The sequence below is a fragment of the Sinocyclocheilus anshuiensis genome, unplaced genomic scaffold, assembly GCF_001515605.1.
Source record: "Sinocyclocheilus anshuiensis isolate Anshui unplaced genomic scaffold, SAMN03320099.WGS_v1.1 scaffold78, whole genome shotgun sequence".
Taxonomy (NCBI): Eukaryota; Metazoa; Chordata; class Actinopteri; order Cypriniformes; family Cyprinidae; genus Sinocyclocheilus; species Sinocyclocheilus anshuiensis.
Genome location: NW_015544250.1, coordinates 4,149,870 through 4,161,444, shown reverse-complemented (window position 1 = coordinate 4,161,444; position 11,575 = coordinate 4,149,870). Strand labels below are relative to the sequence as shown.

Here is an 11,575-nt window from a genome sequence, read left to right as displayed (position 1 = left end):
GTGTGTGTGTGTTTGTGTGTGTGTTACCCCTGACAGACACCTGTGAAAGAGCAGCTGGGGCCAGAAAAGACCACCATGGACACTCTGGAGCAGATGTGCTCCAAGGACATGGCCAGCCAGCACACCAGCTACGACTGGGAGCTCTTCATGGCCATGCACGAGGTAACAGCCAAACCAGCACACAAATTTGTCCCCGTTTCATTATGATGTTTGATGGCAGTTATCACATCATCAAGGAGCATTAAACTAAAATGACTACATATTATATTAAAATGGGAGGATGATTTGCTATGCTGAAGGAACAGTTCACCCAAAAATTTAAGTTTTCTGACAGTTTACTCATGCTCAGTCCATCCAAGATGAAGATGAGTTTGTTTCTTTATTGGAACAGATTTGGAGGAATGTAGCATTACATTACTTGCTCACCAATGGATCCTATGCATTGAATGGGTGCCGTCAGAATGAGAGTCCAAACATCTGATAAGAGACTAAAATAGTGACTAAAGTGTGGATTACTTGTGGATTATTGTGATGTTTTTCTCAGCTGTTTGGACTGTCATTCTGACGGCACCCATTCACTGCAGAGGATCCACTGGTGAGCAAGTGATGTAATACTAAACTTCTCCAAATCTGTTCCAATTAGGAAACAAACTCACCAACATCTTGGATGGGCTGATGGTGAGTACATTTTCAGCAAATTAAAATTTTTGGGTGAATTATTTATTTAATCACCACCATCAATAATCACAATTGGAGCATCATAGCATATTAATGCTGTAAATATCAGCATGTACTTGGCATTTAAATAGAAATTGTCTCACACATTTAGGGACACAAACGTCACAGGATGTGATCAGTCATGTGTGCAGCATATCTGTTCGAGAATCAAACATGTCAGAGAGAATGAGTCAGTGAAATATTTTGCAGCCTACCTGTCTGAATCGCACGCCTGGCTGGGTAAATATTTGAAATATCTGACGTCAGCAATGTCGCCGGCTCACAAATACCTGTAGAAGTGCATATAAGATGAATGCAAGTAGGAAGTGAAGTGGACGTGTGTCATTTCAGTGACTATTTGTCCATTCCAAGTTCACCTGAAAAAAGTACAGGGCAGATAAAAGCAACTCTGATCGTGAAGAGATATACTAATATAGTATGTATATATATATATATATATAAAAAAAGGTTTATGAATGATTACTTGAAAAATTATTATTATAATTTCAATTATTATCAGATTAATTATGAATCTGTTTTAATTTGTTGTTAAAAAAAATGGGATATCATTACTGTACAAATGTTTGGAATAATTAAGATTTTTTTTATTGTTTTTTAAAGTATATTATGCTCACCAAGACTGCATTTATTTGAAAAAAGACATTAATATTGTCAAATATTATTACATTTTCAAATAACTGTTGTCTATTTTAATATATTTTACAATGTTATTTATTCCTGTGATGGCAAAGCTGAAATTTCAGAATTATTGCTTCAGTCTTCAGTGTCACATGATCCTTCAGAAATCCTTCTAATCTGCTGATTTGCTGCTCTAGAATCATTTCTTATTATTGGCAATACTGAAAACAGTTGTGCTGTGTAATATTTTTGTGCAAACTGTGATACAGGATTCTTTGATCAATGGAAAGTTCAAAAGAACAGTATTTATTTTAAATATAATTTTTTGTAACAATCTAAACATCTTTAAAGTCAGTTTTAATTAGTTTAGTGTGTTCCTGCTGAATAAAGGTATTAATGAAGTTACAAATTAGTTAAATAACAATTAGTTTATATATATATATATATATATATATAATACATTCTTTTTTGTATATAATATCAAATTAAGCACAACAGAAAGTGGAGTAAATTTTACTACAAATTTTTTTTATAAAAAGTCAATTAAATTAAAAATAAATATTTAATATTTGTATTAATAATAATCTGAATAAACATTTGTTACAAAGCAATATCTCAGCTTGCCACATATACATATGGAATGTTTATCAACAAAATGTCCATATTTAAAAAAAATTCTATATGGACATGGTTAAAGTTAGCTTGCTGTTCTACAGGTGGAGCTGGTCTACTATGTTTTGGGACGGGAAAAGTTCCTAGGAGCCACGACGGCTAACCTGGAGCGGTTTGTGCGTCGCTTCAACGAGATTCAGTACTGGGTGGTGACGGAGCTGTGTCTCTGTGAGGACCTGGTCAAGAGAGCCATTCTGCTCAAGAAGTTCATCAAGATGGCTGTTGTGTGAGTACAAAATCAATGCACAAGACTCAGGCTGTTAGCTGCCATACGATACAACATACATACAGTACTTTATAGTGGAGGAGATTCCACATCTGTCAGTGGTTTAATCACTAATGCTTTTACACTAGTCTTCCTTTACGTCACACTTTCGTTTTAACTCCACCTTTACAACATCAACATGACTCACTGTAACCACCCGACCCACTAAGACTAATAATCACATAATTTTTAAACAAACTTTGTTTTGCAGCTTTACAGCTATGTAGACACTTACACAGTAGAATGTGTATAAAATATCCCAATAAATGTTACAAATATATGCTGAAAAAAGTTAGTATATACTGAAAAAAAATTACTTTTGAAGTAGAAAATGTTTTTTTTTTTCATGTAAAACATACTCCAATAATCTTTTTTTTAACAGCATGTGGCTGGATTTTTTTTGTTCATTATTGCAGCAGGATGTAATCATTTTTTAACAATAATTTGTTGTGTTAACATAGAAAATTACCCAACCTGCATTGTAAAGTCTGAAGAAATTATTTGAATGTAAAAACCTTGTGTTAAATCATGTAAAATCATGACCATTTTTATAGTGCGTGTCCTTTTTTTGACCATTAGGGGGAGAAAAAAATGTACCACTGGCATGCTGTCTTATTTACAGATATTACTATCTGTCATATCAAAAATACCACCAATAGTTTACTAAATGAATGAAATGAATAGATTTGACTTGTTTGCTTTAGGGAGTATGAGCTCATGGGCATCTGATTTGATGTATTTCAGTTTTAAAGAGCAGAAGAACCTGAACTCGTTTTTCGCAGTGATGTTCGGGCTCAGTAACAGTGCTGTGCAGAGGCTCAATAAAACATGGGAGGTAAGGACAACTATATACTCTCAGTCTAGTCTAAATAAGCTTTTGCTGTTTTATTTCTGTGTAAAATACCAAAATCAAACTTCTTTAAAGACCTCTAACACATATCAAATGACCTTACATTAACTTTCTCACAAAATATAACTATATTATCGGCCAGCTCTTTATATAAAGCTGCATATAAAAGTATGTCCAACTTTATCCATATATAGCAAATCTCATCTGCTTGATTGCTTGTATCATTGCAAAATGTAAACTATATTATCGGCCAGCTCTGATCTGCTAAATGTGACTATAAGGCATGAAGATATTATAAACATTAAAGGAATAGTTCACCCAAAAATTTAAATTAGCTTTAAAATCATTCACCCTAAGGCCATCACAATGTAGATGAGTTTGTTTCTTCATCAGAACAGATTTGATGAAATTTAGCATTATTTCACTTGCTCACCAATGGGTCCTCTGTAGTGAATGGGTGCCGTCAGAATGAGAGTCCAAAAAGCTGATAGAAACATCACAATAATCCACACGACTTGTAAATTTGACTTGACTTGACAGAGACTTCCAAACAAAACCAAGAGGATCTACTGTGCGTATGAAAGACTGATGGTAAGAGCAAATATATCTGCTCGCTCTTTACAGCGATTTGTTATGTCTAGGTACTATATGAGAAGTAATCATCTCTTTGTTGTAGGATCCATCCCGTAACCACAGGGCCTACAGACTGGCTGTAGCCAAACTCAGCCCTCCATACATTCCCTTCATGCCTCTACTGCTTAAAGGTAAAGTTTACTACTGAATCCAGTTGACATTATTTACTATTTATGTCATGATTTGGTGGATATAAGTTTAATCAACTTAATCTATCACTTACTCATTTGTCTGTGTAGATATGACATTTATCCACGAGGGAAACAAGAACTACACTGATAAACTGGTCAACTTTGAGAAAATGGTGCGAGTATTGCTTTGATTTTAAATGTTGCATTAAATTTAAACTCTACACCTTAGACAACACATTTAATATGTGCTTTTTCCCTTATTTTCAGCGCATGATTGCCAGAACAGTGAAGACAGTTCGACAGTGTCGAAGTCAACCTTACGGTATGGCTCCCCCTAGTGGTGTGGCACACAGGAAACCAAAGTGTTAAAGCAGCACTATGTAACTTTTTCTGTGTTAAAAATTTGCAAAATGTATCCACCTTTTTCTTCAATGCGGAAGTAAGCCTAACTGTGCGTTCACACCGCCGCCGTCGAGAAGTGGCCGGAAGTCATTCATTTTCAATGTGAGCGTAAAACTGTTTGCACTACAAACCAGTGTATTCATAATTAAGATAATACATTAAAATAATATGATAAGACGCACTAACTTTCGATATTAAGCAGCAAAACGAACTGTTTTGTTCAGCTAAAAATAGCTGGACGCAGATGAGACCGGAAACCAGACCCATAGAATTTGCAAATGGCCGCGCCCATTTTTACGACAAGAATTCATCTTCCAACCCGCCTTTTTGTCTTATTCCGAATCACTACGATACACTTATAATAAGTACTTATATTTGGACTATTGTAGCCTGGTCGGGTCGTCACCGCTGCGGAGTAACACATACCTGCATGAATCGCCATAGACATAAACTTAGAGAAGTAGCTCCGGTTGGAATGTTCTTCCGCGGGATGTGTGCAGTTCTGTTTATTAACCGCTAGAGCGCCAAAAGTTACATACTTTGTGCTGCTTTAACACTGTAGAATTTCATTTTCTTGTCCTTCATTGAGTTCAGACGAATTGAATTCAGCAATTAAGAGATATTCTGTCGTTTTGTGCTTTTGCAGTGCCTTCATCTCCACAGAAAGGCTTGACAGAAAGAATGTTCTTGGATGCCCAAGCTATTCGATTATCAACATGTATGTTACTCTTTCTTTTTCCTCAATATGATATATAATGCGAAAACGTGGAATAAATCAGCATGAGTGTGTCGTTGCAATTCAGCATTGATGTTTCACTCACTCATATCTTGCAGATTCAGACCAGTCCCTGACCCTGCGCAGTCCAGCCAACATAAGACAGTACATCCAGAACCTCAAAGTTATCGACAATCAGAAGAAACTAACTCAGCTCTCCAGAGCCATAGAGCGCTGAGTCGCCGCAAGACTGCCTTTCTTCAGCCCATCCTGCTCCATATTGGAGAACAAAAGTGATTGATGGAATCCATGATCACCCTATGTGTGGTTAATTGGTGTAAATTCTCACAAATTTCCTTTAGTCAGTGCTGCGTGGACTGTGCAAAGCCAAGCACTGGCTGGGAAAATGCTGACAAGGGACAGTTTCCTTTTGATGCCTTATCAGAAGTGTTCTGATCTGTCTGCTGTGACTAATATGTGCCGTATCTGACACACTACACCATGAGCAAAGAATTTCACTTCAGTGCTGCTGGCATTAACTGTTAAAAATGTATACCATGACAATGTTGATTTTGATGACAGCTCTGTACCTCTTCGCCACGTTCCGTCTGAACAAGCAACATTGGCTTGGGCTGTTTTTAGAAGCATGATGTGGTGTAAAGTTGTTGTTTTAGGGACAAAAACCTGAACAGCATGTCCGTAAATAAACATTATATAGACATTTTGACTGACAGTTGACTCTGGACCATTAATTTATTGAAACTCAATGCACATAAATGCAGTGATTTTTAATAAATCTATGGTCTATCAGCACTTATTCCTTATTAAACAGTATTCTGGCCTGTTTTGAATATTAACTTTTGAATTTCATTGTGAGCAAGCACTGGAGAACAACAGATTGTTACTAGCTGCTGTATATAAAAGCCAAATACCACTAAGCTAAACCAGTTAAATACTATGAAAAGAGCACAGTTTTGTAGGATTTTGATATAAAAGTATATACCTTATGCATTTTTTTCTTAATGAAGTGTTTATTTTTATATAAATAAATTATTGAACATTTGTGGTGCTATTTCTTTTTTGGTTTCAAATTATTTATTCACTTAGTATCTCTTATTCCAATTTTTTCTCCAAAATATTTTCTCCCCAAAAACAAAAAAAAACAATTCAACCATAAGTTGTAAAAAAAAAAAAAAAAAAAAGATTTATTTTAAAAAGCAAAGTGTAAATACAAATAATTACTTGAACATCCCTCTGATTCTCCCCAATATGGGGCGATGAAATACGTCAAATCAGTATCAACTGAAAATTAAAATAATCTTCTCACCAAACATATTTACAACTTAAAACAAAATCATAAATGGGGATTTGGGGCAGTTTAAAAAAAATGAAGACATACCCAGTGTTTCCTCCCGCTTAAAATACAAAAATCTCAAAACTAAAATCTAACTTTTGGAGGAATAAGTAATTTGTACAAAAGAGATTCAAAACATTACTAAGGATTCAAGTGGGGTATGTATCAGTTATTTGATTTTGTACTAATTCGAACAACCACATTTAATTAGTAAACCCTGCACATACGTACAATATGACAGACAAAACATGTCTTAAATGACATGATGTTTCGATTTGACAAAAGATTATTGGACCTTTTTGGCAATTGAGTCATGTTTCTGTATTTTTTAGACTACAGCATTACGCTGCTTTTTAAATTATCTAAACATCTGGGTTAATTTCAACCCTCAAACTGGGTGTTGTCTTCAAATAATCCTTATTTCTGAGAACTTCACTAAAATAAAGTATTAATATGCACGACAAAATAAGTTGGAAAAAAAAAATACAACAATATTGCACTTCCATACAGATTTCCTACACATTCCACAGTTCCAGCTGCTTTCCCTTTCTAGGTGGCTCGCTGAAACAGGAGTTTCACGATGGGTGATTGCAGTTACTTCCTTTCTGATTCGGCCACTTCAGCACCATGATGTACGGAGGCATTTCTACAGACTGTGGCACTCCATAAAACCAAAAAAAAACTCATATCTTCACATCCAAACACACACAAGCAGATGATCACAAAGACACACATACGAAAAAGACAAAACAAAAAGTATACAGGTGTATTTCAACATTCAGTGGATGGATGAGGCATGCTGCCTTGGAAGAGGTTTGCTTTCAGTCTGAGAGTCAGTTCATTTTGCACCGACAAACGGACTTTGCGGAAATCTCCTTCCAAGCCCACAGTGGTTCTCGGTTCACCCACAGAAATTTGGAGGGACGACCCTTCCGCTCTTTGACCCAAGAGTCTGTTAGCGTAACGGCAAAGCACAGCTCTGCTTCAAGGCATCGGCGAGGTTTCACAGACTCGGCGCGGATCCAGTTGAGTCCCAGATGACTTTTAAGGCAACGTTGTCGCTTGTTACTACTACGATAACAGGACAGAAATGGCTGACATTCAGTAGGGAAGAACGATCGACTTCCGCGAACGATCCTGACAATGTTTTCCGCAGAAATCTTTCCGCGGCATCACCTGAGAGTGAAACCAACCTGGCTTGCTTTCTTCGAAAGACACAAAGGAGACTGAGCTGAAAACATCTCATTTGAAGTGAAAACCCATTCTATTAGAAAGCACACAACAAAAAAAACATTTAAAACATCTTCATAAAAAGAAAAAGAAAAAAGACAGCAGGAAACTGGAGATGAGGGTCCACGGTGAGGTATCCGACTACCTCATTTTCACTCTCAAAGCACAATAAATGAGCAAAACCTGTATCAGTATCTTTGGTTGGTTGTGAAATACTGCATAGAAGATTTTTTTGGTGTAAACCTACACGCTAAAAATGTAAAATGCTATACTGCAGATGCTGTTTAACCATCTGAAACACATGAGCAGCTGCGGACTAAAAAGAAAAAAACTAAAAGAAACTGTTAAAAATTCAAAGATCATAAATGTTACTCTTAATATTAGTGCAGACTGTGTCGGTCTTGGGCAAAATCCGTAGATTTGCTGCCATTTTTTCCTTTAGCAGGTTGCCAGGCAAGACAAGTGATCCTGAGCTTTGGTTAAGATCTGTTTGTGAGTGGTAGGCTATAGGTGGTGGTTAAACCCACATCAAGGAAAAACGATAACATAAAAGAAACAATGTCAACATTCATTTGGCTTTAAGTCCTCAGGGTCTCGTGATCTAGTGCAGTACAGTGAAGATCCAGTGATCTTTCCTCCGTATTCCTTTACTGCAGTCTAGTCTTTGTTTGTTTGTTTTTAAACAGCAAGTAACCTCTCTTTGGATGGCCTCCGGTTAAGAACATTCTTCGGGACGTGTTTTCTGAGTGCTCTTGTGTAGTTTAGGCCTCGGATGCAGCCTGAGGTTTGAGCTGGGCTTTTTCCATGGCCGTGCCGTACGGAGTTCTCTTGAAGAAGCCGAGCTACAGGAAGCAAGAAGAGAAGGAGATCAATTTACGATTGGTTACCAGATATTCCTATGGTGATAAATAAGAATTAATTTACAACCTAGCCAAACAAAGAAGCATAAGTAGCAGTTACAAATTTTTGCCAAATGTAAAGGATAAGATTTAGATTACAATTAGTTACTAGCTTGCTCGACTACAAAGTATTGTTTACGAAGGATAAGTATTAGTTTACGATTAGTTACAACCTGACTTTGTTTCTCTTGTGTTATTATTATATTTACTTTTTTATTATTATTAGGGCGGAGACCGTTTTAATTGTTTAGTTGTGCTGATTTTTATTTTTTTTTTACTATTTTTGAATCTCTGTACAGCACTTTGGTCAGCCATGTGGCTGTTTTGTATATGCTATATAAATAAATTGAAACTTGAAACTTGAAGATAACTAGTCTCTCAACTAGTCTGACTACAATAGATAAGAATTAGTTTACAATCAGTAACAAGCTAGTCTAGCGATAAGGAATATGGTTTAGTTAATGATTAGCTAAACGTTAGCCCCATTATGAAAGAATTATTCATGATTAGTTAACTCAACTATGAAGAAGAATTTGTTTATTATTTACAATATGGTCTGAAGAAGAATATGATTTATTATATTTATGATCAGCATGTGATTAGATGGCGCATAACATTTAGTTTACAAGTAGTTACTAACTTTCAAAGATTCAGATTTATTAATTCAATTTGTTAATGATTGTCAACAGGTCAACCAGTCCGGCAATAATGGATAAGAATTCGGTCCTGTCCATACGAACGCGGTTATTTTTAAAACCGCAGCTTTTTCTACGCGGTTAGGCCGTTCGTCCACACGCAAACGCAGCACCAGTTCACTGAAACCGAACATTTTTGAAAATGCCTGCCAGGGTGAAGATTTACAAAAACTCCGGTTGCAGTGTTGTCGTGTAGACAGCGAAACCGGAGTTTTGGGCTTGTGACGTCGGAGCATGCGCTGTTATCTCCGCCTACTGGAAACTTTTTCAGGCTTCTGATTGGCCAACATGTCTTTAAGGTTGAGATTATATCGCCACCGGTTGGTTTGGCATGCTCTTGACAGTGCTTCATAGCATGCGTTTGCGTTTTCATGTGGACTGAGATTTTTTTTTTTAAACGGAAGAAGGAAAAACACTGTTTATAAAAATGCCCGTGTACGTGTGGACATGGCCTTCGTTTACAATTAGTAACAAGCTACTTCCAGGATAAGATTTAGTTATGATTAGCTACTAGTTACTTTACTGATGGTTGCAAGCTTGTCTGACTACAAAGGAAAATAATTTGTTAATGATTAGCTTGTCCAACTAGATCATCAAGCCTGACTAGAAATCAAAAATGGCAGACACTGACCTTGTAGAGGACGTAGATCAGCAGTGCGAGCAGCAGAAGACCGGCTAGAATAGCCAGAATGATGATCCACAGAGGAACAGCATACGTACTGTCTGGCTTATTCCAGACCACAGGAGTGACCATCTACAGGTAACAGACAGAAGATGAAGATCGGTGGATGAATTAACTAATACAAACTAACTAGATTATGTCTAGTGGCGAACATGAATTCGATTAGATGAGTTAGGTATGAAGTTTACCTTTTTAGCACCACTAGGAGTCACTTTTGGCAAAATGGCATATGGCATCTTTTCCACTTTGTAACTAGCAAGGCACTCCAGAATAAAGTTTTTATAAGGATTCTGCAAATAAAGCATAAAAACACATTTAGAACATCAATAACGGAAAGAAGGTCAAATAAATGTCTAAGTGCTATAGTAAAAAGTTAAATAAATAACATGTAAAACTGGCTGTGCATTAGAATGTGACTGGTGGTTCTGAACTGAATAGGCTTTCTATGTAACAATCTCACATGCATCCAGATGGGGGCAGTATGGTTTCACTGAATCCCAATGTTTCAACCCCTCTGACATTCCAATCCACTGAGCTCTCAGAGTTTCTCCTAATGTATTTTCAATGCACTCACTTATAAGCTTTGTATTGGCTAGAACTGCAGAGAGCATGTAAGGCGTCTCTCAAAAGAGCTCCTGTTTGGAGATATCATCTGACTCTCTTTAACATACATTTACAAACTCTGTTAGCTCACTTAGTAGTGACCACGCCACACACAGCCACGCTTTTCATTAAAAACTTTGGAGTCTGAATTTTGGCTGTATGAAAGCTTGTACAAGCCACGCTTTGCATTTATTGCAGTATTAGTAATAATCTAGAGACGACAGCTTTGGATTGCTGGCACCAAGGTTTTCTGCTCACCTCCATGAATGTTTCTGCCCAGATCCGTGAGCGAACATGCAGTATGGCACTAGTCCCTCTCTCCAGCAGGCCAACGTTACACTTTAGAGTCCAGCAATCCACACTGGAGCAAGACTAAGACATCAACAAAAAAACAGAAAATAGAGAGAGTGTTAATAATGATCAGTTTATAGAATCAACATAATGAAATTTACAGAAGTATTTCATCACACTGCATGTTAGCACCTGTCATAACTCATTACAAACCCTTCATAACAGCAGTCATTTAAATAAATAACACTGAAATGTAATGATGCCATAAAAGATGTGCTCTTTAAACAAACACAGACCATGTGAATTAAATTTCCAGGCAGAAATAAATAAAATCACCATAAAAGCATGCCTGCCTGTCGTGTGGGACACAAATGTTAATTAAAAACCCAAAAATAATTATGAATGTGAAGATCCGGATGGAGAGATGGGACCATGAGACAGACATTCACGTCATGAGCCAATGACGATGACAAAAGACCTAATGTTAACGTCTTGTGCATCGACTGCTTTAAATTTGTGGGAATTCACTGGTAGAGTCACAGGACTGTAAAATCTTGCCTACAGTTGCCTAAAGCCAAATTCCGACCATCTGACGCAATAACATTTAGCTCACTGGTTTTTACAAGCTGTACATTACCACATTCGTCATCGGATCCTTGTAACGTGACATTCGTTTCATTAGGAGTGTGAGGAAATAATGATCACAGAACATACAAATTTCCATATAGTGGTACATGGACCACTTCTACGTTTGGGGTTTGCACACACACACACATATATTTGTGTGTGTGTATATA

At 36.8% G+C, this 11,575-nt stretch overlaps 2 protein-coding genes across 3 annotated transcripts in view; one reads left to right on the top strand and one right to left on the bottom strand.

Annotated features, from left to right (window-relative positions):
* LOC107697977 (rap guanine nucleotide exchange factor 3-like) overlaps window positions 1–6,202 on the top strand; it is a 36,455-nt gene extending 30,253 nt beyond the window's left edge. For both annotated transcript variants that reach the window (XM_016498881.1, XM_016498882.1), the window contains 9 exons: window positions 37–162; window positions 2,073–2,254; window positions 3,038–3,128; window positions 3,684–3,734; window positions 3,820–3,907; window positions 4,016–4,080; window positions 4,175–4,229; window positions 4,956–5,027; window positions 5,144–6,202. In XM_016498881.1, the coding sequence (XP_016354367.1) occupies window positions 37–162; window positions 2,073–2,254; window positions 3,038–3,128; window positions 3,684–3,734; window positions 3,820–3,907; window positions 4,016–4,080; window positions 4,175–4,229; window positions 4,956–5,027; window positions 5,144–5,262 (849 nt within the window). In that variant the 3' untranslated portion in view covers window positions 5,263–6,202. The remainder of the gene's footprint in view (window positions 1–36; window positions 163–2,072; window positions 2,255–3,037; window positions 3,129–3,683; window positions 3,735–3,819; window positions 3,908–4,015; window positions 4,081–4,174; window positions 4,230–4,955; window positions 5,028–5,143) is intronic.
* Window positions 6,203–8,283: 2,081 nt separating this feature from the next.
* LOC107697976 (integrin alpha-5-like) overlaps window positions 8,284–11,575 on the bottom strand; it is a 53,435-nt gene continuing 50,143 nt past the window's right edge. Inside the window, exons 27-30 of the mRNA XM_016498880.1 lie at window positions 10,746–10,859; window positions 10,073–10,174; window positions 9,834–9,956; window positions 8,284–8,450 (exon numbers count right to left, since the gene is read on the bottom strand). Of these exons, the coding sequence (XP_016354366.1) occupies window positions 8,370–8,450; window positions 9,834–9,956; window positions 10,073–10,174; window positions 10,746–10,859 (420 nt within the window). The 3' untranslated portion in view covers window positions 8,284–8,369. The remainder of the gene's footprint in view (window positions 8,451–9,833; window positions 9,957–10,072; window positions 10,175–10,745; window positions 10,860–11,575) is intronic.